Source organism: Tinamus guttatus, unplaced genomic scaffold (genome assembly GCF_059628265.1).
Source record: "Tinamus guttatus ecotype Peru unplaced genomic scaffold, ASM5962826v1 Tinamus_guttatus_pri_ptg000203l, whole genome shotgun sequence".
Taxonomy (NCBI): domain Eukaryota; kingdom Metazoa; phylum Chordata; class Aves; order Tinamiformes; family Tinamidae; genus Tinamus; species Tinamus guttatus.
The window spans coordinates 1,861,732-1,888,702 of record NW_028288737.1 but is presented as its reverse complement, the minus strand read 5'-3'; the positions used below and the strand labels follow the sequence as shown (position 1 = coordinate 1,888,702).

At 43.6% G+C, this 26,971-nt stretch overlaps 1 protein-coding gene across 2 annotated transcripts in view; it reads left to right on the top strand.

Moving 5' to 3' along the window:
- The window catches only part of MTCL1 (microtubule crosslinking factor 1), a 96,745-nt gene that overhangs the window by 998 nt on the left and 68,776 nt on the right, over positions 1-26,971 (top strand). For both annotated transcript variants that reach the window (XM_088524068.1, XM_088524067.1), the window contains exons 2-3: positions 8,533-8,761; positions 10,304-10,458. In XM_088524068.1, coding sequence (XP_088380194.1) covers positions 8,533-8,761; positions 10,304-10,458 — 384 coding nt within the window. The remainder of the gene's footprint in view (positions 1-8,532; positions 8,762-10,303; positions 10,459-26,971) is intronic.

Below are 26,971 nucleotides of genomic sequence, written 5' to 3'. Positions count from 1 at the left end.
CTTTGTCGCGGTTCGTGGTGAAGCGCTGGCAGTAGTGACAGTGCCAAGAAAAGGAGCGTTTGCGCCTCTGTGCAGGTAGCAAAGCAGGTGCGTGTGCCCTCATCCTCCGAGGAAATGGGGCAGCTAAATCCGGGAGTGAGCTGAGCTGGTTTGACCCGCTGAAACCTTTCATCGGGCTGGCACTTACGATGTGATCTTTTGGCACAGCAAAGAGGCAGCATCCATAAAGATCTATAAATAAAATAAACTGAGGTAATCTTGTAACCACAGATACTGCACTATTTGACTCTGTCACTAGCGAGGCCAATATCTGCTCCCTGCTGTCACGAGCACCATTTTTCTCTCAAAAGAAATGACTGTGGATGTGCAAGGGAGCTCAGCTCGAGTAAGGAGTGGAGTTTGGTAGCCCAGGGAGAAAGGAGGGTGCTTTGGAGTTGGCCTGGGCTTGCTGGGCAGTCTTGGCCAGGAGAGGAGGAGCAGCGCTCAGCACAGCAAGAGGTTAACAGCAGGGGTGCTGTGAGGGGCTCTGCTCTCTGCTGCTGCTTCATGAACTGGAGTAAGGAGTGAGCGATGATACAGCAAATTTTTCAGATGATGCTAAGGGTTTATTATTATTATTATTTTATTCTAAGTCCAGCAAAGATTGGCCAGAACTCCATAGGCAGCTTAGCCAAGGGAGGTGAATGGGTAAAAAATGAAAGCGGAGGACGGGAAATAAATCTCAGTATTGAAAATTCAAAGCACTCAGAGGGAAAAGGGAACAGGCTGAATATGTACTTTTCTGAGTTTTAAATGCACTGTATTAACTCAGGAGCATCACGATGGAAAGAGCAATGCTTAGTGTGCAACTGCAGGCAATGTTATGTTACATTAGGAACTGAATGGAGAAAAAGCAAAGAAAATAGTATAATATTTTAGAGATCTGTCTGCATTTTATGCCCTGAAATACTATGGACAGTGGTGGTCATTTAAAAAAGGATAGTATGGAAGTAGAGCAATAAAACTCCTGGGGCACAGCAGAGCTCGTATAACATCCGTACTGGATGGAAGACTGTGGAGTGTAGTAGAGAAATGCATCAAAGTCTATAGAAAGATGGACAGCACAGGGAACCTGTATAGGAAGTTTCTGTTCTACATGAGAAAAAAGAGGACATGTAATGAAATTCAGTCTTGATAAAAGGGTTGTTATTACAAGTAGTTAAACCATATTGGTGTTTGGGGCCAAAAGTCTAGTAGAAGCCAGAAAAGGAACTGGCCGTTTCTGGATAACGGGATTTGCAGCACTACAGTACTTAACTTTGTGAAACTGATGATGAACTTAGCGAAGCCTCCTGTTTCAAGCCCAAGATCATTTCTATCTATGGAAAACTTTAAAAAAGGGGTTGGGGAGGACGTGATCTGCCCTTGTGTGTTTCCATGCCTGTTCCTCTGCGTTGTCTAGGACAGGCCACCATGAGGGTACCGGCTCTCTGGTACCTGGTGACCAAGGGACCTGATTGGCAAGTAACTGTTATTCTGTGTTATTTCAAGCTTCTTGCCCTGTGTGACAGTGTTTTCAAGTCTTCCACCTTGTTGCCTCCATCCCAGCCCTGCTCTGTTTTGGTTTGGACAGTGACGTTTTCAGGCCAACAAGTCTGAGGGGAGTTGAGTACCTGTCATGTACACACACACTTCTCTCCTTGGCCACTGTGTACACCCAGTTTTGAGGTGCTGCTCCTCTGCCAGACTGGTCAGTCTCTGGTTCAAAACTTTGCAGGGGAGTAAGGTGCAGAATTCCCAGGCTTTCCTTTCCTATGCAAACTCACCTGAAGACACCTCTAGTCTTCTGAAAGCGAAACCCACAGCATGGCCCTCATTGCTCACTTGTGGATTTTTGCCTTGTTTTTTGGAGCTGTTGTGCTCTGCTTTGGTTGAAGGTTTTGCTTATCCCCTCCCTAAGCAATAACTGGGAAGCTGCCACCCGCAAATAGACAAATCATTAGATCATTGGCCAAAGAAGCTGTTAATGGCTTGAACATGCCCTTATGCTGAAATTTCTGGTTTTCACTGCTCCCTTTCCCTCCCAGCATCTGGATTGGCGCACAGAATTTTAAGGGAGACTTCAGAGACATGTATCTTTCATACAGTAAGTCACAGGATATAGGAGAGGATATGTACATAAAGCTGCACGCAGACTTGCTTAGTGCTAATGATTACTGAAAATCGAAAGGTTACTAGAAGGAACCCTTCTAGTTCATTTGTCTGTAGTCATTTGTCTTTATTTGTAATCCAGGCATCTCCCAGAGTGCTTGCAAAGCAAGCTGTTCATGCTGCAAGTGTCTAGGACTGAATACTATGAGCCAGATCTCAAACTGGTGTGATGTTACCAGCTTATGTAGCTGCAGTGACTCTGTCATTTTACCATGGATGAGGCTTTGGCTCCAGACGTACTTGACTCTTCGTGAAGTTAAGCATGTACGTCAAATTTCTCAGGGTCAGGGTTTACAGCATCTCTTTTATGGGCTCTGTGACATTTCATTCTTGTGTCTGTGTGTTTCTTGCATAATCATATTTTGGCTACCTCTGCAGGAAGGCTGTAGTACTAGAGTAGCATTTATAAGGTATCAATTACTTTTGGGGTCAGACAACATGAAATTATGTCATGGTAGCTGACTGAAGCTGGCAGGTCATCAGTAAATTCTAGCAGAAGATAAAATTTTAGTTACTGCTAGCCAGGCCTGTTTTTAATAGCAAAATACTGCCTACACAAATGCCACTTTCAGGATTACTTTTAGGCCTGGAGAATATGGAAAACCATCCTGTGTTAATGCAGCTTCCAGGATACTTTGAAAGAAGCTCTTTAAGATACAGATCCCTCTAAAGGATCTGGGATCCTAACTAAAAGGGCCCAAATTTCAGCAATTAAAATATTCTTGTTTTATCTTGGCATCAGTTTAATTGAGATTGTTTCAGTTAAATAAATGTGTTAACAGAAACAGAAGTGATATTTTAGTCATAAGACATAAATTTGACACATGCCCCCTTTCTCTTTTTGTCCTTTTTGGACAAGAAGCAAAAAATCTGTCTGCATGAAGCATAGTGCTTCTTACTGTCCATAAAATATATATTTACTTAGATTTATTTTACTGTGTGTTTTCTTTGTGAGCAAGTCCAACATGCTGGACATGCTACTGGTAGCACAGAAATTAGCACAGAAATATGTTCTAAAATATTTTAGATTGATCATCTTACCTGCCTTGCTTTGTTTTTGTGTGGTCTTTATGAATCTTTCAGTGATGGTTTGTGAACTGCTGCAGGGAAGGCAGCAGGAACAAGAGCACGACCAATGCTCGGGTGAAACGTAAAAACTGCCAACTGAAAAGAGCCCCCCAAAAAACACTGCTTATGACTTTGTGATTTTTGTTTTGTTTTGTTTTTTTGAGACTTCTCACCTGATTTGGTGCTAGCTGCATTCGGTCTGGTAAGGGCATGCAGGTTGTAGACAGCTTTTGGCCATCAGTGCCAGACTTATGAACGAGTTTGGTTTGAGAGCTAACCAAGAATATGGGGGAGGGCAGAGACTTTCAGTTCGCTGATGTGTTTTGCAAAAGTCAAAAAGATTGGTGGTTCCTCTGTTCTCAACCTAAGCCTTTTTAGAGCACATTTATTCCTACAGCAATTCTGCTGAAGCAGGTAAAGTGGTATGGGGGATGTGCTTATTCTGTAGTGGTAGCACCATCGCTTGCATAAAGACAGTTTGAGGTATTCAAAATGTGAAAACAGACGTTAAATGAACTCTAGTTCATGAATGTTGGACTCATCAAGGACTAGCAACAATCCTTATACGAACAGCAGTTACCCACTGTAACTTTTCCTCTTCCTCCCTTTCTCAGTTTCTGCTCACTTGATTTAACATATACTAAGTAACCTTTTATTTAGAAAAATATTGTTTTTTATAAATAAGCATTTTGGCTTTTTTTTTTTTTTGAACAGACAATTGAGTTTTGTCCTTTGTGCTTGCTTAAGTGCTCTACAAATTACTGGCTTTGTATGTTTTTGTCTTCCTAGTTTGCAGACGTTACCAAGCTAGTATGTAACGTCTGGACGCTGATGTTTTGTAACTCGGTGGAACCTAAAAATCTTCAGCTTGCCATTATGTGTGCTTGAATTCTTGACTATGGATTTACATTGTACATCCATCATTTTTGCTATTTTGTGTATGTGATTTCGCCCTAGTAGTTATTCCTAAAACTCCCATCTTTTGAGTGATGGTTAAGGTCATTTTTAAGAATCCCAAATAAGCCATGTTGCTATGATTTCCCTGTAATTCTAGACTGCCCTTCACCTTGCAGTTGCCCCGTGGGTGGTGGAGCAGGACCCCCCTGTTTCGGGAAGGGAACGGACTCTCCTTCTCCAGCCGCGCAGAGGGAAGCTGCTTTCTTGCTCGTTTTGTTTTAATTGCAGTTTGGGCCTATGCTGATCTCTGTCTTTTCTAAAAAATGGAAGGCCGCAGTGTGGAACTCAACACCTCTTGAGAGAACGCGCTTCAGTTCTCACTCACAGTGATAACAAGGTAGATTTTAATGAAGTCGGGGATGGAGTTTTGTTGGTATTTCCAGCCAAGACAACTCTTTTTTTGGTGAACTACCAAGTTTGGTGGTGGTTACGGTCCTGATTCTGTTGCGTTTGCCCTTGATTTAGCTGATGACTGGCATGTTTTCTCCCAAAGCGATAGGGCTGCCAGCGTGGTAAGCGGGGCCGTCCGCGTTTCCATTGTAATTTCCACTTCCCTGGGTCTTTTCTCCCTGGCTGTTTGAGGCCTGCAAATCATCCTGCAAATCATCACTTTCAGGATTCATTTCCTCTCCGGGCTTCTGAGCACAGCCCTTTCAGCTGGAGCGCGGCGCCGAACCTCCCGGCCAGCCTTTCCGTGTGCGGCGGGGGACGTCCCACCGGGAAGGCAGCGAGGCCACGGGGAAGGAGGAAGATTTAGTTCTCATGCCTGGTTTCCCCTGCACGGACTGGTGGCCTGTGCCCAGGAGCGAGGCCTGGGTGTTGATGCTGCTTTTATGCAGCCTCTTGTCAAGGATAAGTCCATGCTGAAGTGGTGGAAAAATAAAGCAGACTTCAGCCTAGCTTCCTCATTTTTTTTTTTTAATTATTTTTATTATTTTAATGCACACATCGGGGATTGGAGCAGTTTGCAGGTGTCATTGTGGCAGTGGTGACTTAGCAGATGCCCACGCAAGGTGTTGGTGACGGTAGCAGAACGACGAGCACCTGCGGAGGGGGATCGGCTGCGCAGAGCTGGAAGCACCTGCGGCTTTGCCGCTGGTTTGGTGAATCTAGAGCAAGATTATGGCTTGCTGTAATTAGTTAAATATAATGCCGGTACCCATGGCTGTGTGCTGTCATACAAACCTGAACCACATGCAGTTATCCTATATTGCAAAATTTGGAGAGGTAAAACTTTGACTTGCTCGCTCTCTTTTTTTTTTTTAATATATATTAAAAAACAGGACTTCATTGTGCCACTCAAAAAGGCAGGATGTGTCTTTCTTCTTCCCTCCTCTCCTGGCTGGAAAGACTGTTAGGAGTTCTGAGCAATGTGGCAGTACAACAGAAAGTGGGTCTCGTTACATGCAGCCTGTGTGACTAGTTTTCTGTTCCTTATACGGCCAAAATTGTTTGTACCCTCCATGTGTTTAGATGTGTGTAGCCCTGTTTTAAAGCTTATCAGAAGACTGCTGTATTCCTCTGTTCGAGGGCTCAGGACACACTGCGCTTTCTACAGAAATGTTTTTGGGTGTTCCTGTGGAAAAGAAAATTTACTCAGCCAAGTAAAAAAGAAGGATCTAGGAGAGAAGTAAGAGTGGATTTAAAGCGTTTTTTTTTTTTTCCTCTCCTACTCAAGTCTGTCCTGTCGTAAAGTTTAATGTAGCTGCAAAATTACACTTGAAAAAAAAAAAAAAGCAAAGTGTGCATTTATAACCCAAACTAAAAGCACAAATAAGGCAGACTTGCAAACTCAGGGTTATGCTGTTAGGGAAGATTGAGAAAAGTTGTAGTGGAGGTAAAAGACATACCTATGTGCTAAAATGTAATTCATTCTCTTGCCATCTTTTTGGGCTCTTCTTTGGTGGGAGGAGTTCCACTTTGCAATGAGTTGCACTAAGTATTTTCATAACATTAGATATTGTAGTGGGATATTTGTCTTCAGAAATGGGCCAGTTTTGCTAATTCCAGATACTGACTTTGATCAGAAGCAATTTTAAGATAGCAGCAGTAAAATTGCAATTACTCTTTGCAAGCCACTTAATACACTAAAACCATTGCTTAGTTCTCGAAATAGAAAATTAAGATTGTAAACTGAGTCTCATTAATTTTGTGGTATCAGATATGTGGAGTGGTATTCCAAAATATTCCGTTTACCACCAAATTCTTAATCTAACATGAGGTTTCTGAAGATGCAATTAAAAAGTTATTGAGGTTAAATCTACTTGAAGGAAGCTTCCTGAGTCTGCTGACAGCCCTGAGCAGCAGCCCTGGTTCTGTTCATCTCAGCAGCCTGTGTTGGCTCTGATAGCTGAAGTTTGCACTTTCAGAGTCACCACTCAAGCCAAAATATCTACTTAATTTACTGCTAACATGAAAATGTACTCTCTTTCATAGGTTCAAAAGCAAGTCTTAACTCCTGAGCTCATTTCTAAAGCCTTGACTTTTTCTTCTGCATCTCCATGGTTAAATTTTTACTTCGCCTTTTGAATTTATTTATAAATGTGAAGCAGCGTAATGAGAAAGCCTGTATATTAAAAAGAAAGAAGTAGTTTTTTCTCCCTAACTCACTCAGGCATATGATACTATATTTTCCGTTTTTAAAATGCCAATCATTTAACATCATTGCACTAGCTGATTGGCTCTAAAGTGACCCGTGCATTTGGCTACATCCTATCTCGGAGTAGGTAGGGCCCGTGCCATAAATTAGCCTTTGAAAGAAATCTGCCGAGCCTGGTCTGCAGGCCTTGTTTGCTTCCTCGCAGGATGCTATTTGTGGTTAATTAATGGATTTGTAATTTATGAGCATGTCATGGCTGCGGAGGTAGCTCCTGCTACTGTGCTTAACGTTATGGCTCTTCAGACTCTACCGGGCTCTTGGTCACCCGCAGGTTGATCTGTGCCAGCTTTATCTTGACTTAGGACATGACTCTATAAAAACACGAGTTTTTCTATGCATCTGGCATCAGGGAGGGGTTGGGACAACCCCCCTGTGCTGCAGGGACATGGGCAGGTGGTCCAGCCCTTGAGGGTGCTAATGTGGAAGGGCATCTTCGTCACCTCCAAAAGGTGTGAAATCTTCTCCAGCCATCCTTGGTGCTTTGAGTCTGGGCAGAGATAATGGCCCGGCCACAGGCTTTGCTTTTATCTTATTTTAGTTATGCTTCCCAGAGAAAATTTGGTCATTGTAATGTCAAATGAAATTTTAAATAGCCTGCTTTAAAAATTAATAGTTCATTTCATCCATAAATACGTTTTCAATAAGGAAATATGCTTTAAAATTAAAAAGAAAAATTTTGATGAGGGCTTAATAGTGAAAAATGCTCTTCTCTCTGTTCATTTTGGTGACGGAGTTCCCTGCTTCAGCTCAGCTCCAAGTTAATAGAGCTGTAGGTTTCCTCGGAGCCCTCACGCAGCAATTTACTGGCTTGTACCCCTGAGCTTGGAAGACCTTTATAAGAGTTTTAGCTCTGGAGCTTCAGTCAAGCTCAGATTAAACAACTGGGAATGATAGAGCTTATCCTGTTCAGCTGCAAATCTTTAGATCTGACTTTATAGAGCACTTGCCACCCATGAGGTAACGAGGAATTGGGACAGTTCACAGTCCTCAGAAAGCAGAAACCAGGTTATGTTCCCCCTGGCCAGCAGGACGTTTTGTGGCTCTCCTTCTGTTATTCCCTCATGGGCTCATCCAACTGAAAACCACTTTCTTGCCCCCCAAACCATCTGCCATGGAGCATGTCCGCTCTGCAGGGCTTAGACGAGACAGCACATGGGCACGGAACAGTTGGGCACTTGGCAGGAAGTTCATATGGCAAAGATTCATTAAGGTTTTCCAGGGGTAATTCCATTTTAAGGAATTACGGGTGCTCTGAAGGCAGCAGCTCTAACGATGCTCTATTAAATAGGTTTGCTGTCATCTAAATAAAACAAGCAATCAGTTGGGACAGTGGCAAAATATTATGCAGTATTTATTTTAATGGGAGATGGCAAAATGAAAGTGTTACTGGTTTCAGGAGGCAGATGAGCATCCTGGTAACCCTGGTCTGGTTTTCATTATTAAAACAATCGTGAGGAACGTGGCAAGCAGTCATTAATTGAGGTCAGCACGATTGTTTGATGCTGGGATAAAGCTGCCATTCCCTTGCCTTCTGGAGCTGCACGTTGCAATCCGCATCACTTTATTAATACGCTGTCCTAGCGAGCACGAGTCCTTTTTTTTTTTCCCCTCCAGGGTGAGATTTCAGGGTATGATGAAGCACTTTTGACTTTTCACAGGATGAGCTGGATGAACTTCGGGCTGAAATGGAAGAAATGCGTGACAGTTACTTGGAGGAAGATGTTTACCAGCTGCAGGAGCTGCGGCGAGAGCTGGACCGGGCAAACAAGAACTGCCGCATTCTGCAGTATCGTCTCAGGAAAGCCGAGCAGAAAAGCTTGAAAGTTGCACAAACGGGTCAAGTGGATGGAGAGCTCATTAGGAGCTTGGAACAAGACTTAAAGGTAGGTGAGAGGCTCACGTGTCCCATCAGGGCCACAGCGCAAGCGAGCGGGCTGCGATTCGGCCGCCTGCAGCGGGAGCGAGGGTGACGTACGAAGCAGGCGGTAGTTCTCAAAATGTCAGGAGCAATTCCCTTATTCTGCAGTAGAAAACAAATGCTCAGCTAATCATACGGAAAAGATGTGTTACTGGGTAAAAAAGATGTGCCTTGAGTCAAATGAAAGAGACGGGGTCACGTTGCATTTGTGTGTCGGAAAGTTTTAAAGGGGTTTGGTTTTACTCATGTTATGCAAAATCTTAGGTTTCCTGGTCTATACCAACAAAACGTGATGTGCTACTCCCTATTCATTCTGTTTCCTTGCTTTTCACTCTTTACTTAAGGCAAGTAATTTAAAAAGTCTAGTTGCTCATTTCTTAGTTCTTAATGAGATACTCTTTTTGGTGCTCGTACATGAGAAGGTTGTTGCAGCATTTAAGTAGGCAAAGCAAGAATAAAATTTCTAATTCCCATTAAATATTCTGTTCATATTGAAGCAGTTTTAGAATTTTAGAAATCAAGGCTAAGCTTCACATCAGCATAATTTTTATCTAGCTTTTTCGTGCCCTTGTCTTTCTGAATATGGCTTTCTTGTAACTGTTTTGAAAATAGCTTCTGTAGACAGGGATTGCTAACCACTGGAATTATCAAGCACTTTGTACCTGAAAATGCAAAACATGAAATCTTTGGAAATTGGAAATGCAAAACATAAAACCTTTGGAAATTGGAATTGCTGATTCCCAGCAATGGAAATCAGAGTGACATACCACGTTATCAAGCTTTTCAAGATGTCAGATCCAATTTCCTTTTTTTGGTGGCAGAAAGCAAATGTTTACTTTATCATTGTAAAAATGATACATTATTTGTAAAAAAAAAAAAAAAAAAAAACTTGTCCATAGGTTCAAATGAAAACAAGAGATCTTGGTTTTCTTTGTTTGTGCTGAATTGTTGCAATTCATCATTCTGGAAGATGAATCACCATTCAAAATGTTTTTAGAGTAAATGTCTATTCTAGTTAAGCTGAATTCACAGAACCTAGGCTCGCATGTACTCCTGTGCTTTCTTATCACTCTTGCCCGGTTGTAACTGCTGCTAGAGCAGTAAATTCTGGGGGATGAGGCTGCTGCCTGGATGTGGTTTTGATCCATGACCTATCAGCTCTATGCCACTGTTCCTCATCCTCCGTTTCATCAGCGTGATACGCTGGGACTTTGATGTGCAGCCCTGGTATATGCTTGTTTCCCAGTGCTGTCCATGCGGTTGCCTTAGCGTAATGTGGAAAGGGAGCTGGAGAGGGATAACTGAAGAGATTTTCATCTCGGATTTGTTTATTGGAAATGAATATTCATTTTGGTATTCAAAAGACTTGAGGTCTTTCAACAACAATCAGTCTCATAATTGAATTGAAAATCTCTCCACTACCCAGGGCTGTCATATGTTTCCTGCTGTAGCTGCTGCTTCTCCTATGCAGATCATCTTCATGTTTTTGTGCTTTTGTTTTGCCCAGGTAGCCAAAGATGTTTCTGTCAGACTGCACCATGAGCTGGAAAATGTGGAGGAGAAACGTGTTAAAGCAGAAGATGAAAATGAAGTCCTTCGCCAGCAAATCATTGAGGTGGAAGTATCCAAGCAGACACTACAAAATGAGCTGGACAAGTTAAAAGAGGTAAGCAATAACCAGGAAAGCCACGCAGAACTCTGTTCCTGGGGTAGATGCAGCAGCATCTTAGACTAAGTCTTTTAAGAAATCCCTCCTGACACTGCTTGTGCAGTTGTCCAAAAGGTCTCCTCACCGTTGCTATTTATCCCAACCATGTTAGGAATTTAGAAACAAGAGAGAGGTAGTTGGTTGATGTTGGTGGTTTTATCCAGTGCTCCTCACACTGCTTCTGCACCAGTTTAAGCTAGCTTTTCTGTTCCTAATGGAGCAAAATTATCTTTGATTTGAGCCCAGCCTCTCCTTTACCCGGACTGGGACTTGCACCTGCTCTAGACCCACGCGCAGTCTGCAGGACGCATCTGTGAAGGGTTAGCTCAGACAGGCCTCCCAACGGCTTGGCAGGTGCTGCTCAGTGGTGACAGTGGGAGCCACCAGCATGAGTGGTCTGTAACATAGAAATAACATTGAGCTCGGGCACAGAAATGCTGTCCTCTAAGAAGAGGGATCATTTCAATTGGAGCTGACACCTGGTCGTATTGGGCAAAGCGATGATCCTTGGAAGCAAGTGAGCTGAGCAGTGGAGGACAGCAAAGGGAAGCCAAGTCCTAAATGGAGCTCTTTACCAGAGCCCGTATCCTGGTCTGGGGCCGTATTTCTCTTCTCTTAGCACTGAGATTGGCAGCTCAGAGCCTCTGCTCCATTTTAGACCAGACTGAGACAGAATATTTAAACACAGTGAGGTAAGACATTTATCCTCTGAGCCATGGTCAGATTGAGAGAGCTGCTGCAATTATGTGTTATTTTAATCTTTCAAACAACGCTTGCATATCAACTGGCACAAAGCCTGATTCAGTTTAGCAAGGACAACCCCTACCTAATTTCTCTCTGTATGAGAGTGGGGAGGAGGAGTAGAAATCCAGTGCAAGAGTTTTTTGGAGCAGTCTGTACGTGGTGGGACAAATGTCAGCCGGTGTAAGCAGCCTGACACAAAAGGAAAGCCGCGATGATGTTTTAGCTGTTCTTTCTCAATGTTATTTGTGAATGCTGAGATTAATAGGTATGATACTGAGTTACAGGGTATCTGGTCTATTTTTTAAACATTGACACTGTGACATGCACCAGACATGATGTCTTGTTTGTTGTTGGTTATCATGCAAGCCCACTAGATAGAACTTGATGGTCTTTGGGGTTAAACAGTTGGAGAATGAAGTTGTGTGTGAGCAATGGAAAACAAAATGCTCCAGCAGTCCTGGATTCTCAAATTAGCCCTCACCAGCCTAAAGCTGCCCTGCTTCTTAAATTGCTACAGCCAAGCCGAGCTGGGAAGCCCAGCTAATTCAACTTGCTGCTGCAGTGCGACCTGCAGTGGATCTAGCCTTGCTGTGGAAGTGGATGCGCCTGCCGAAAGAGGCAAAGCTGGAGAAGCAGGGAAAGGAGATATGGACAGATACACTTCCAAGATGCTCTAAAAGCACTGCTGGGTATAAATTGCAATCCATTCATTTGTAATATGAGTGGTGTTTTTCCTGGGGGGTCAAAAAAATTGCAGAGGGTGACAGTAGTATACAAGATGGAGATGTAGACCTCAGCAGGTTGCGTAAAGGTGAATGAGTTAGAAGGGAGTCACTTTTTCAAATGCCGTGAGAAACACAGCAATATTTGCACCAGATAAATATATGTTTGCAAAATTTATGATAAAATCTTAAAAATACAAAAAAAAAGTACAGTTCTCAGGTCAAGAAATTTTTATATAACTGTGTTTTTAAAAACTTCTAATACATATGAACCTGTAAAAGGGTATCTTACAAACATGCTGATATGAAAGCTAATCCTTCATATATGAGGAGAAAAAGTGCCCCAATGGCCATATGGCTTTTTACCCATCCGCTCTGACACCGCGTCTTGTCTGGCTGAAGGCTGACACTTAGAAACAGTATCTTCCCCTTTTAGTCCTGGAGCGTCGCCCAAGACCCAGTCAGGCAGGATTCTTGCCCCGATACTGCTTCCTGTCATCGTGCTTTTATTTTTTCCATCACATCCTTGACTATTCTCAGCCCTTCTGTCATCCTCTGATCAACATAAAGATTTTCTCATACCTGATTCATGTTTATTACTTAATTCAGTGCTAACATCCTCTTTGTCCTGCTGTATAGTTCCCTCAGGTCCAATTTCTTGCGGCAGTGGAATTGCAAGTATGTTGATGTATTTTGCATGCTAACACATCTTTAAGAATTGTACCCATGTCTGCATATATTATTTCTTTAAAGCAGCCTTCATTTTTTGTCATAATCATTTGAAGAACTGCCAAATACTTAGTGTTCAGTGCTGTTATACATTCTTTATCCCAGTGTCTCTTTCTATCTCCTGTGATACTTCTTTCAACAAGATTTCTGTGTGTGTGAAATATATGCGGGTTTGTTCAGTCTGAGTAAAATTCTTGTCTCTTTTTAAAAGCCTTCAATTTTAACTGCGATGGGAATTTTCACCTTCTCCCAGCCAGAACAATTCAAGTTGTTAGTAGAGCTGAGATAGATAGGCTTTCCTCTGTATTCACCAGACAGCTTTCCCTGGTATGTCTTAGCCTTGCAAATCATAGAAACAAAGTTATAACAAAGGGGAGAGTGACGAGAATCACTTGCCAAGGTCCTTGACAGTGCTCTTCTCTCCTATGCTGCCACTGTGTAGTAGCTAATACACTGCCCACTCTGTTCCCAGGCAGTTCTGGATTCCAGTTTCATGACCTGCTTGCTTAAGCTTTTGCATAATCTATCTAAAACAGGTATAGTTTGGCTTTTTCTGCCAGATCCTTCCATCATCTGAAGGTTTTCCATTTTCTACTGATCATTCAAACAAGGAGCTCCTGGGTCAGAGCAGAAGCAGTTACAGAGTTTTAGGGTGATGCTAGATTTTTCCTTTGTTTGTTTGTTTGTTTGAATAAGCATACTTCATCTCCCTCCTGTAGATGGGTTTTGAGCTTAGATGTGGATTAATTAGGATTTTAAACAAACATTTTTTTTATCCAATTCTGATGTTTTCCAGTTAGACACCATTCCCATTTTCCTCTAAATGTCAACAGAACCATGGCATTCGCTTTGATTAATCACGCCATTCTACTCTGTATTTTTTTTTTCAGTCGCCTGAGCCAAAGGGTAATATGGTGCTTTCCTTTCCCATAATTCTTTCCAAAAACTGTTCAGATTTTGTTTGCTTGTCAGTGCAGAGTTTCATCTCCCTGCTACTCTTGCCTGAAATACTTCCCCTGATTATTTCCAAGCAATTTCTTTCACTAGGTAGTACTATTTCTTTGAGTATTTTTGACTTTACCAACTGTATCAAGCTGTTCTGCTTCAGTCTTCTCTAACTGCTGCAGCATTGTGGTTCACTGAATTTCCCCCGACAAGTTACATTCACCTAGTTCTTAGCTTTCCCTTTTTTCAACTGTTCTTTTTTATTGTCCTGGAAATCTTAACTGAATTCAAGCCTCCCTATGATGCCTTTTTCTTTTTGTGGCAGCTGCTTATTTCCTTCTCTGTTAGAGCTTCTGAATTTTCCTACTGCTGTGAACACTTCTTTGTAGTAAGTCCTTTGTAAAATTGGGATGTCCTTAAGAGCTGTCCCTTCTAGGAATTTGGTAGGATTTTCTGTGACTTACCAAAGCTGCTACTTCCTTAGAGCTTTATAAGGAGAAGCTCTCTACCCTCACAACCTCGGTAAGTTTACATGCTATGGCCAACGCTTTCTTTTTTCTCATGTTGTCTAGGTTATGACTATGAGCATTTGAGTCAATAGGCTGCTGGGAGGAAAGAGAAAAAAGAAAAAGACAATCACTGGCAGATTCCCCTCAGCACTTCCCTTCATCTGTCATTTCTTCTTGTCATTTCTTCTTTCCTGATTTTCTAATTCAGCTCATAAGGAATGCTGGTCCTTAATAAGAATCCAACTTGATCAGCCAGCCAGTGTTAAGGAAACTCTTTCCGAAGTTTCCTTTCATTGGGAAAATAATTGAAATGTCAGAAAAAAAACAAACTAGAGAAGAATGTAAAGTCAATTGTTCAGAGGACAAGGCAATTCAGAATTAGGGTTGTTTGTGCCGCTGTAATTATGTCTCTTTGTGTCCACTCATTATCATATGCTTTTTAATTGCATCATCATATATTATTTTTTTCTCCTCTGCTCCTGTCTCATTCAGTGTGCAGTATGGCTGATGGTCACTGAGTGGTTTCTATTCATATGTTAAAAAGAAGAAGATAAGCTTCTTTGTCTGCCCCTGGGTGGTTTTCTCACAGTGAATAAACTGCTTGAATGCCTGCACAAAGATTATATCCTTTCTGCACCTGTACAACAGCCTGTGGTTGCTCTAAAAGTTGTCCTGGCCCCAGATGATCTAGCCAGTGGTTTCTGCCACTCCAGGGTGTTGAGTCTCTTTAAAACCATGTGAACAAATACATATATTACTTAATATTATTTCTGTCAATTTGAATAAGATGATACGTAGACAGAGTTTTTGTACACTTAGAATTAATTCTGCGTAAGTCACAGAAGAGATGTTTCCCTGTGAAGGATTTCCCTAAACCAAGTGTCTGTGCTCAGTAATACAGCGTCCTCAAGGATAATTGCAAGGAAACGACCGGTCCCAAAATGGGATTCTTCTTAGCTGCCCCATAGGAAGGAGCCCACTGGACACTGATGGGCCGTTTCAGAACTGATGCGAAGCCCTTAGCACTTCCCTCCTGAGCATTCACAAGACAGACCTTTTCTCAAAGATGTGGAGATGGGAGCTAGTCCACACAACAGCTAACCCATCCTACACCCTTCCCTTCCCTGGAGCAACCGGTACCTCTGGAGGAGCCACCTCCATTCCCTGGCCCTGCTCTCATGAGCGGTTGAGGAGTTCGTGTCCTCCCCACGCGGCTCCAGGTGGTCAGCAGAGAGACCTTTTATTTCCCGCCCAGATGCCACACATTGAGAGTAAGTTTAGGCGACTGAAATGGTCCTTGGAAAGTGCCGCCGCCTTTGCACTCCGGGTAGCTAATTAATTCCCCTGCGGGTAGCTAATTAATTCTCCCGCAAGTAGCACCGCTCTGAGTAATCCTCCCCCTAGAACTCGCTGCCTTCATCAGAACAAACCGCCCTGCTCTGTAGTGTATTAATGTGCCAAAAAGGCCCTGGAGCCGCTTTTGTTCCCTGGGGGCACCTGCCCAGGCTATCCCCTGCAGCTGCCCAGCGTGTCCTCAACGGGGCTGGCTGCAGGGGGAAGATGGGCCCACATCCCTGTGGCAGCACCGGGCCGCCCAGGGACAAAGACGGGATCATGGAGGGGTGGGCAGCTGCCAGGAGGTCGGCCAGGAGCCCTATGGAGGGGTTTAGGGAGAAGGAGAACCTGGTAACTGGAAGAAAGGGGCGTTTGTGGCTTATGGGGCAGCCCCGAGCAGCAGGGGGAGTGGGGAGCAGCGACGCGCGGCTGCTGCGCGCGCTCTCACAGGGAGCCCTGGCCTGCTGTGGCGGCCAGATTTCCTCAGCCCAGCCCTAGCCTGGGTTGAAGTCTCTTGTTGTTGGGACTGCTGTGGGCACCAGTGCTGTTCTCCAGGTGGGTCCGTTCAGGAAATCGCGTCCGGTTAGTGGAGAAGCATCACTGCAGCTTCTGGCTCTTGGCATTGCTGCCAAGAAGGGCAGAGGCAAAATGGGAAAGCCGGAAAAACGGTTTCCATTCGTTTCCATTTGGGAGAAGTGCACCCCCACGGACTGTGGGTAATGCTTCCAGGATGTCTCTGTAGGATGCTTAGATTGCGAGGAAAGGCAACATGTGCTGCAAATGGGATTTCCCAGAATACCTGTAGGGGTTTTTTAGGACAATGGCTTTCCCCGAGGCTCTTTAATGCGAGGCTCGATGGATAATGGCGATGCCGTGGTGCCGCTGCTCACCCTCTCCTCCTCCCGCAGCACCCGCTTGGGAGGCACATTCTGAGAACTGCTGCTCTGCAGTCAAGGTTATTTTTGTGTTGTTAAGATGTTTGTTCCTTGTAACCGAGTGAAAAGCTGCCTTCAGATTCTTTCAAAAATGAATGAAATACATGCAAAGAGCTGAAATACCTTTCAGGCATATTATTTAGAGACAAATTTTGCTCCAAAATACATGTGCGTGACTCCTTTTAACATCCCTGGGAGCAGAGAGCATTTTTCTGATAGCAGAATCTAGCTGTAGAGCTAAACATACATAATACAGCAAAATAACATCTGGAGGCTACTTCTTAGAACTGTGCGTGACAGTCTGATTTTCATTGCCTAGAACCTTTTCAGTGGGGCATAATATAGGCAGTGTGTGTGTAAAACATGGCTATTCCCATCCGACATCACTTTTCTATCTTTTCTCTCTGGTGTAAATACGTAGATGAGGTCCAAGGTAACACAGAGTTGATGGAGAAATTATTTCTTTAGTGCAGTGTGCTTCTCTGTAGAAAATCCTGCCTGTGTTCTCATTAGCTGGGACTTTGCGTGTGTTCAGGAAGGTGTCACGTAATGTTCTTCAGTCACTTCTCTGGTGTGACTGCCTTACTTGCCACGGTGAAACAGGGTAAGCTGTGAAGGTCCTTTGATTTCGGTAGGAGATGACTTCTATTTGTTGTTACCGGTGAGTTTGCATGATCGAAATTCACGGAAAACAAGGCAAAGAGAAGACTTGCAAGGTGTACATTCAAATAACATTAGAAGGGCCTGATTAAAATCACCGTGTGATCACATTAAAGGTGATTAAAATCACTGTAGCCCTGATTAGAAGTTGTAAGTAATGTAACTGTAAGTAATGAAGTCATCTGCACTAATCGTAAGAAAAGCCATTGACTACATAAAAGTTGTGCTGCAGCTCTCTTTTATCTCCAGTACATTTTCTCACTGTGATAAATAATGAATTGGTACCTAAAGCACAGTAAAGGATTCATAATCAATATGCCATTTCAGGAGCTGCACAAACAGTGGAATGAAAAAGCAGGGCTGAGGGAAGGCAGGGGGAATGCATTTGGCTCAAGCAAATGTATGTGTATATATACACACTATATATAGATAGATGGATAGATAGATATAGATGTAGCAAAAAGGAGTAGTTTCAGTGAAAAGAAAGATTTTTTGAAGGAACCATACAATAGCATGCTTCTAATCCACTATTTTTCTTTTCAAAAGTTTTAAAAATCTGTCAAAAACATCAACTACAAAAAGCACTGTTTTCAAAACACTTTATGCTCCCTTCTTATATGTGTGTATTTAGGGGAATTACTAAGTGCATTGATGAACCTCAATGGGCCTTCGCATATGGAACAATATCACTTAGGTGATGGCATTTGCAACAGGAACGACTGTCTTCCATAGCTACATGATTATCCCAATACAGGCTAGTTATAAAGAAATCATCTTTTTATAATAACTGCAATTTCCCTATGTGAAGTTCTTCACCTGTTTTTTGTTAGTACTTAGCAGAAGTCTTTCAGGAGTGAAACTGATAGGGAGACAACCTCCATGAAGCTCAGAGTGTGTATCCTTCTCCCCGTCCTCCACGCCGTTACCACAAATAATCCCGCCGTGTGTCACGAGCTGCGGCAGTGACAATGCAAACAAACTGTAGTCACTCTGACATCTCTATAAAACATTCACGGGGAAAAACTGGGGCTTATTTTTGATCCTTTCCCCTAAGCTATCAACAGCGTAGTTAAAAGTGATTTTTTTTTTTTAGCGAGCCCTTGTAAAAAAAAAAAAAAAAAGGCAAAATTTCAAGTACTGTTTTTTTTTATTTTTTTGTGAATCTGGCCTCCAGTGTATCAGAGAGCTCCAGCTAAATGCCAGAGGGCATGCATACCCTGTGCAAAGCGCTGTTCCTTTGCCTCTTGGCTCCAGCTGGCAGCGGCGGCCGGGCCGGCCCTGCCGCCCCCGTGACATGCAGCTTTTGTTCCCCGCTTTGGCCGCCTAGCAGCGAGCGGGTGCCAGTTGTTTTCCTATCGCATCCGCCGTCATTGCAGCCTGGCATCTGGAGCCGTGCTTAGTGGGATGGCCAAGAGCCGGCGGCGGCGGCGGGAGCGAGGACGGGCGTGTGGGGAGAGGCGCGTCGCCTCGGCGAAGCGCCCAGCCCGCCTGCAGCCCTCGCTGTGGTGGTGCTGCGCACACACGTCGGTGCCACATGGGCGCATTGGCAGCCTCCAGGGCAGCGCTGCCCAGAAACGTTTAGGCAGGTGAAAAAGTCAGTGCCATTGATTTTTTTTTTTGTCCTCCTTTGAAGGGGTTAATCAATTATTTCTCTTTGGCCATTAATTATTTACGCTTGCTTCTCTAGCTCTATTTTTAAGAGGCGAATGTAACTTATTGCACAGATAACGTATGAATTATTAACATCATACTACTCAAGCTGTCAGAAGATGAATGAGGGGGATAAGATCTGATAGTTCTGCCAAGCTTGACGTTGCTGCGTGTTATGGCCTTGTGCTTTCCTACTTGCATGTAGCCGGCACCACGCTGCAAGGCCGTGTCCTCTGCCGAAAGCACCGCGGCTTGGCAGGCCCTCCAACCTGGCTGTGGCTCACGCCGTGCCTTGATCCCAAAGGAAGGTCTCCCCCGTGGGGCTAGCAGGTAGAGGGCTGAAACGGAGAAGAACTTGCATAGCAATTCACCATCAGGCAGACGACATTACCACGGTTGGTGTCCAGGCCAAAAGTCTAACGGATTCAGCAAGGGTTCGACGCGGGATTGTGCAGTGAGGAGTCTTCGAGCAACCTCTAATCAGCTTGTTTTACAGTGCCCAGCAAATAGCTGCTTCTTTGTGCCAAGGATGAGGACGTGTTCACCCACCTGGCTCTTTTCACAAACCCAATAGATGCCAAAGTGGTGACAGTGTGCAGTGCTTCAGCCCCTTTCCAGTTCACAAAAGAGCAATTTATGTGCTTGCTTGCACCCCACTGCTCCCCATAGATTTTTGCCTGCAGTTAGATCATCAGGGAGCTCTGCAAGGCTGTCACATTTTGTTCCTACGCTCAGACCGTTAAGAAATGCTGAGGAAGGAGACTGTTTCTCTTCTGTGGGAGGACACACACTGAAGGCTTCGCTTGATTTGGTGTTAGTTTTGTGCCTTGATGTGAGAAAATCTGAAGTTTCTTTTAGTACCAGTAATTGAGAATGTGGTGGTTCACTGAACCTAATAAAATGCCACTGCCTGTTCATATTAGATATGTTACCTCTTACCTTCTGCACTCCCTTTTCTTTTCACCATATATTTTGTTGCAAGATAAAAACCAGAGCTTGAGGAGCTTAAGTTTTGCAAGATACTCTTATGTGAATCTTCTACATTTTTGCTCCAGTAAGAGTAGCTGGATCCGAGGGTAAATTGGGTTGATATTTAGGGCCATCAACATAATGTCTGCGTGGGCAGGAGCAGAATGATCCACCTGAGGCTGCCAGACGTATGCATTGCTCTATTTAAGGCCTGTTTCTCAGGGGTTGCTCCAAAATAGTTATGGTCCATCTCCAGAGAAGGCTTTTGCTGCAGTCAGCTCAGCTGCAGGAATCTGGGTCTCGTGAATACTGCTGAGCTCTCCCCACCACTGCCTGGTGCCTCGCGCACAGTGCAGAAATGACGCCTTTCCCTGCGTTCAGTGGAGGTCGAAACAAGAAAATTCAAAGCGATGATGGAGAGAATTAAGTAATTCTTGTGTGACATAACAAGCGGTTTTGAGGTAGGTTTGGATCTAGTAGTTTATTGTAGCATGGAAGTTGCTTTTCTGTTTAATACTTTTTGCTGCCTGTGATATATTTTTTCTATCAAAATCAGTTGAGAGTCGTTTTCTCATCTCTGCTTTGAGTTACCCAGAGTCTGGTCCTTCTGGTTTCCCATTGCCTTGCCCATGTATCTTCTACAAAGACTTTGTTAATGTGTTGGTTGTTCCTAACCAGAGGATACAGGACATATTGCCATAGGTATCATAAGCTCTGTGGGCAATCATACAGGAAGCTTCTAATATCACTCTGGGAGTAGAAAAAAAATAGGTCCTAAATTATTTACAGAGGTGAGAAATGATGAAAATCACTTGCAAGGAGGAAAAAAAATGGTAGAGGTTGGGAATGGTCTTTCACTAAAGGGAAAAATTTTAATCCTCAGTCCCCTACTGCAAGAGTCCCCTTTTTGCCACATCACTGTAATTCCATCCATACAACAAGCAGGTTGAGAGAGAGGATCTATTGCTTTGGGATATATTGGCCATTGGATAACTATCCATCAAAATGGCCACTATCCATCAAAATTATCCATTATGATGAGTAGACCTTAAATTCTCTACCATGTCCTTCAATGGTCAACTGTCAATGTGTGTGGCTGAGTTATATTCTACACAGTAAAAAAAGGACAAGGAAATAGAGTTAGTTTGCTTAAAGAAAAAAAAAAAAAGGTTCCTCTCCGCTTTTACTCTTCTGTCTTTGGTGGGATTCTTGCATCTTTTGCTCCACTCCTGTCATCTTCAGCGTGTTATTCTTCTGTGCCTAACACCAGTTGGGATGCTGAGTTGAACCTTCAACTTCCCAGCGTTTGGAAACCGTCCCTGGCAGCTCTGAAGAGCAGGGCTTTGGGCACATGCTGGGCCAGCTGTCTCTAGTGTCCAGAGCTCAGCAATACTAGCTCTACCAGCCCGAGCTGAGCTCAGCTCAGCTGAGCCATGCAAAAATGGTGCTTTCCAGCCACTGTCAGGAGTTGCTGCTCCCCTTATTCAGGGCATCAGGCAAGCACAGATATCTTCAAACAGAAGGACTATTTTTTGTGCTCTTGCTTGTTCTGACTGCTCTCTGTTTCTCTGAAAATACGGCAAGAACAGTCCCTTATCGAGATAATTTGTCACTTCCATTTTGGTCTTGACTGTAATCTGTAAGACCAGAGGGAGTGAAAGACAACACGTCAGTGAATAATTAAGCTTTTTTTTTTTTTTTTTCATCCTACAAAGTGTTGATTTCATTCTTGGGTAAAGGTCTGACTTTTGTGCAGTTTTGTTGGAACAGATTATCCACCAGTCCAGACAGCTATAGAGGAGATAGCAATTCAGGTATTCCCCCCAGAATACCAGCAGCGCAGATTTGAAGATATCCCTTGCTTCTTTCTGCCAGCAATGTTGTAAGAGAAATAAACCTGTGTGATAATTCTGTTATCACGGAATAGGTGAGGTTGGAAGGGCCCTCTCTAGATCATCTAGTCCAACTCCACTGCACGAGCAGGATCACCTGGAGCACGTGGCACAGGATCGTGTCCAGGTGGGTTTTGAAGATCTCCAGAGAATATGAAATTGAAATTGCTATGAAATTGCAGAGAGAAGAAACAAGTATTACATTGCACGAAGCGGTGTCCTACCGAGTCGGCATGAACAGGCACTGTGCACCGCTTCAGCACGGTTGTGCCTTTGCTGCAGGAGGATTAGGAGGAAGCCTGGCCAGTACTTTTGGTCAAGGGCAGAGAAGCTTTTTCCAAGCAGAAAGAAGAGGTTTGTGGGCACCAGCATTTCACAGGTGCTTCAGATTCTATCATCTCAACTGACGCTTTCCTCGGAAGTAATGGCAATAGCAGGGCAGTGGATGCGATATTTATTGGTACAAGACGTCTTCAGAGAGTCTGGTATTAAGAAAGATCTCATAAAATTTTTATGTGATTTTTTTTCCTGGCAATCACAGAGCAAGAGAGACAGAGGTTAAAAAAAAAAAAAAAAACCCGCTTTCCATACATTATGTTCAGTTTCCTGAAACACTCCATATTTCATTCTCAGCAATGAAGAGTGCCAAGTTTCTTGGGGATTGCCTACTAATAAAGGCATTTACTGGCCTCTTGCAGCTGCGGCCGACACTCCGTTAACTAGTTGTAAGTGCAGGTGTTGATTGGATCCTGGCACCATTATTCCAGGTCAGGGACTGACATAATTGAAGGGGACAGGAGCAGTAATTAGGATGCAGAGGTTGTCATTCACATCATATTGCAATCTGTTCTTTAAACCTGAAGCCTTATTTTCCATCCACTTCCTAGGCTGAAACTTATTCGGTTCCTCATTTGGTCATTTTGTCGCTTGCTCCGAGGCTCCGGGATTGAGTTTAACTCAGTTGCTCATCAAAGACAGGAATGGAAAGAATATGAGATTTCCGGAAATGCTGAAGCAGTCGAGAGAGGAAATAGCTCAGATAAATCACCCACCACCAAAGTCTCATTTTACTCTTTTCTCCCAAGTGGGGATTGCTGGGTGAGGAGGATGTGGTAATAACAGCTCAGAAGATCTCTAATGGAGGAAGAGAAATGACAAGCCTTGAGATGCTTCCGATTCAGTTATAACTTTCAGGAGCTTCTAGTGTTGCAGTTGCTCATGGCCGATTGTCTGTAATCAAGCCATTACAAGCCAAACCATTATTAGCAATATTTCTACTCCACCTCTTAAATTCTGCTCTACTCCATACAGGTTTAAAATCTTAAATCAGATTGGCAATCAAAACATTTGCAAGAGTTATTATTTTACTGTGTAACACTATAAAAGCAACTAGGCACCATTAAGGACTTACTGCATTTCTATTTTCCCTATTATTATTTTCAAGTGAAAGATTTGCCATAATGAAATCGCTGCAGTGCAATGAACCACGGAATCCCAGAATGGTTGAGGGTGGAAGGGACCTCCAGAGATCATCTAGTCCAACCACCCTGCTCCAGCAGGGACATCTAGAGCACGTGGCACAGGGTGGCATCCAGGTGGGTTTGGAAGATCTCCAGAGAAGGAATGACCCTGCGTTTGGTTTTTTTTCTCCCTCTCACAGGGAGAGCAATTCAAGCTGTCACAGGAAACGGTGACAATCTCTGGAGGCAGACTGCCTAATAAAAAAAAAAAAACACATTTATTTCCTGTCTTAAACAATTGATTATATTTATAGGCCTCATGAATCCTTCAGATTAATGCACATGTATCAAGGCACCAATTATTTCAGTTTGATGTTTCAACAGTAAACAGGTGCATGAGACTCGATAAGGCAATTTGAATAGGGCTAGGTAAAATGCCCCTGTTTCAATACCTTGCACTTGTGTATTCTCCTCAAGGCCTGGATTGACTGAGGGATTTCTGACTTTCAAACTTCCCGTTAGCATCTCCTGGCAGAGTGCCCGCTCCTCCCCACATGGGGTGGTGGGAAGCAGCAGCCCCGCAATCCCACGGCTCCTCCATGGAGCTTTGCGGCCGCAGGTGATGACTGAAACTGGGCTGGGGTGAGATGGGAAGGCTAGCTTAAAAGGGCATTTCTGTGCTCAAACATGATATGAAAAGCAGCATCTGGCACTCCCTGTTTGATCAAGTGGGCCTTCGAAGGCAATTTGTTTCATTTCCCCATAACTCTACTTTATGACGGCCAGTCCTGAAATCTCAGCAGGGATCAGGTTTGTTCATAAACAACAGTTCAAAAAAATAATCTGCTGAACAGATTGTATTGCTTGGCACAAACCTCCTCCCCTGCACTATAATCAGCGGAGGTTGCCTGCATCCGAGGGCAGGCACCGCCCCGCCAGCGTCTGCCCCGGGTTGCAGCCACACCGTGCATTAGTCTGCACGAGGACTGGAAGCCAACACGAGGCCTTCCCTGTCTGTGCTGGGCATTAGGGGGATGAACACAATGCACAAACTTTCCCCTGGCAGAGCAGCGCGGGTTTGCTGCTGCATGGGGCTCTTGTGCTGCTTGCCAACCTGTCGGATGCAGGTTGCCCTTTCTCCTCCTCTGGCTGCTTCTGCTCTTAGGTATTTTTAGACCGTTTAGTACGTGCTCAAGTCAGGGACACTGGAGCCAAACATAAAGAGAAAATCCACCTGTAGCAATGAAAGCAGACTTGCAATTCTCAGGAGATGTAATAACTAGCTGGTCTTGGAGCTATCCTCTGTTTTCCTGCCAATTTTTCATGAAAGGGAATCAGGAGGGGGATGAGGATTGCAATGTCCAGAGTTTTAGAGGCTGATGGTCCGACGAGTGGGACGGCCGCAACAGAAGAGCTCTTTCAGATATAAAGCATGATAAATTTGCATCAACAAAATGACACTCAGCACAAGCAAGGGAGTAGCCGGGAAGGAATGTAATTGCAATTATGCCATAAATTTGCTTTCAGCTGGCACGAAGAGCTATCAGAGGGCAGGCAGAATTTCCTTCCTTGCCTTAATGAAATATAAGCACTCTGTTCTGCGTTTGCAATTGCCATTTGTTCTTTGGTGCAGCAGAGGTTGGAAAAGACCTCCCCTTTTTTTGATATGAAGTTGATTTGCGTGGCTGCATTCATCTGCCCGTGTTATCCAGTCCCTATTTTTGTTGCAAAGTGAATTCAGAGCGGTGATCTCATGGTGTTTACAGCACTCCCTGTGATGGCATAATCATTGATGCCTTATTTTCATATGTGGGTGTGTTGGGGAATAGCCACCTTCGAATTGCTACTCGACCACATCCATGGAGTCCTCTCGAGTGTCTGAGCCTTGTTTCAGGCAGGAGGTGGCTGCTCTCCTGATGCAGTCGGGCATGGGAATGTTCTCCACTGACTTCCCAGGAGATGTGGACAGCAGCAGGAAAAGATAAATTAATTAATAACAAAGAAAAAGCACATTGAAGATAAATTAGTACTGTCACTTAATAGCTACTGCAAAGAAAATGCTAATTGAGAAAAATCAGGAAGGCAAAGGGCTGCTGAATATGTGAGAATTTCTAGCAGTCTTAAACCAGTTTTTAACCAATATAACTAGCGTATGGGTAGCTTTAGCGTACTTTCGAAAATGAAAGGAAAATATTCCACAATGTTTAGTGACATGTATTTGGACTTGTGAGAATGTTTTAGATTTGAGGATATCACTGTAGTTCGCTTAATAAATTGCATACTACAATTCTTCCATCTATCTCAGACTTACTAATGGGGCACAGTGAAGCACAGAACTATTTTAAACATTTAATTTTGTTTGTTCCTGATCTATAGAGTAGGGATAGATATTGGGCTTTGAGACTCAGCTAACATGTCATGAATAGTTATTTGTCAAGTGCAACTGTAGTAGTTAGTCCAGGGATATATCTGAATGCAGCTTTTATGTTTGATTTTGTTTTTCTGATGGGGATTATAACAGGGGAGGGAGAAAGAGCCTTGTTTGAGTCGCTTGTCATTCACAGTGCTCCAAATCACAGCTTTTAACAATAATCTTTAATCCCCCATCACTGCTCTTCAGTGTTGACTGCAGAAAAAGTCCCACTGTTGATGTTTAACAAAAGCTCCTGCTTTGCTCTTCCCTTCCAGGATAAAGTGACTTTTATACTGGTGCAGCGGGTCCCCCGGGGCACAAGCTGTTACAGAATGACTTACTCCATAGACAGTGTAAACAAGGAACCAGTCTGCAAAACTTATTGCTACATGATTATCACTCAGGGCAAGGATTTAGGGAGAGCCAAGGAGACGAGACATGCAGCTGGATGGAGAGAGCAGCCAGACCTGTAATACCAGGAAAAGTATTACCATGAGCTCTAGGAATGAATGCAGCACTGGATTTAGGATGCAGTGAATACAGAATTTGGAGATTTACCTGGGTCCCACAAGCCTGGAGGGATTTCCTGCAGAGTTTGCTGGACCTTAGTGTTGAGTGTCTGTTTGGGGCACTGCTGGTGATCCCTCCAGCTTGTTTCCCAGGGGGGACACACAGATGTCTCACTCAGTTCAATGTCTGTAACCTTGCTAAAAAAATACCCGTTACTGAAGCTGAAAAGTTTCACAGCCCCAAACTCCCACAGAAGTTATGTTACATCTCAGTCGCACCTAGATTGGAACTCCACGTTCCCATTCTTCTTTCATCCGAGCTATTGGGAATCTTCATCCAAATGTCAAATGTCCATTTCTGCAGAGTGTTCCGGCGTCTGACTTTGTTTTCAATACAGCTTCCAGACATGGCTGGCTTTTCTTACTTGATGCTTATCTTATCCTCGGGAACTTTAATTAAAAATACGACGTCCTAGTAATGCAATTGCTTATATAATTTTTCTCTGGTAAACTTAATTAAATTTAAATACCCAGTATCATCTTGCTGCATACTGTTGGTATTTTCTAAATGGAAATTGCTAGATGAAAACATAATCAGTCATTCAACCAAACCAAGGTCTTCTTAATATTTTCTCCCAAAGGTGAATGAAGCAAAGATAACTTTAGCTAATCTCTAGGAAGTCCTAGAGCGCAGTTTTTAAGCGGACCTGCCCCTGTTGTACGTACGATGTTGTAGCTTGGAAAGATATGCTTCTGGTTAGCCCATGCATGGTTTTAACAAGGCTTTTTAGCAAGGGTTAGCCTGCCATCATTGCTGTATAAGCTTAATCCTGGCTATAGTGAAATAGGATTAAATGCTGCTCTGCAGCTTCCAGCAAAGTTGGAGTAAACAGGATTTGTGTGAGTAGGTATCTCCGCGGAGCAGCTGCCCAGCAGATCCCCAGTCGCTTGTGGAGCCTGCGGGACCGCGTGGGAATTTAGGAGCAGGGTTGTGCAGTG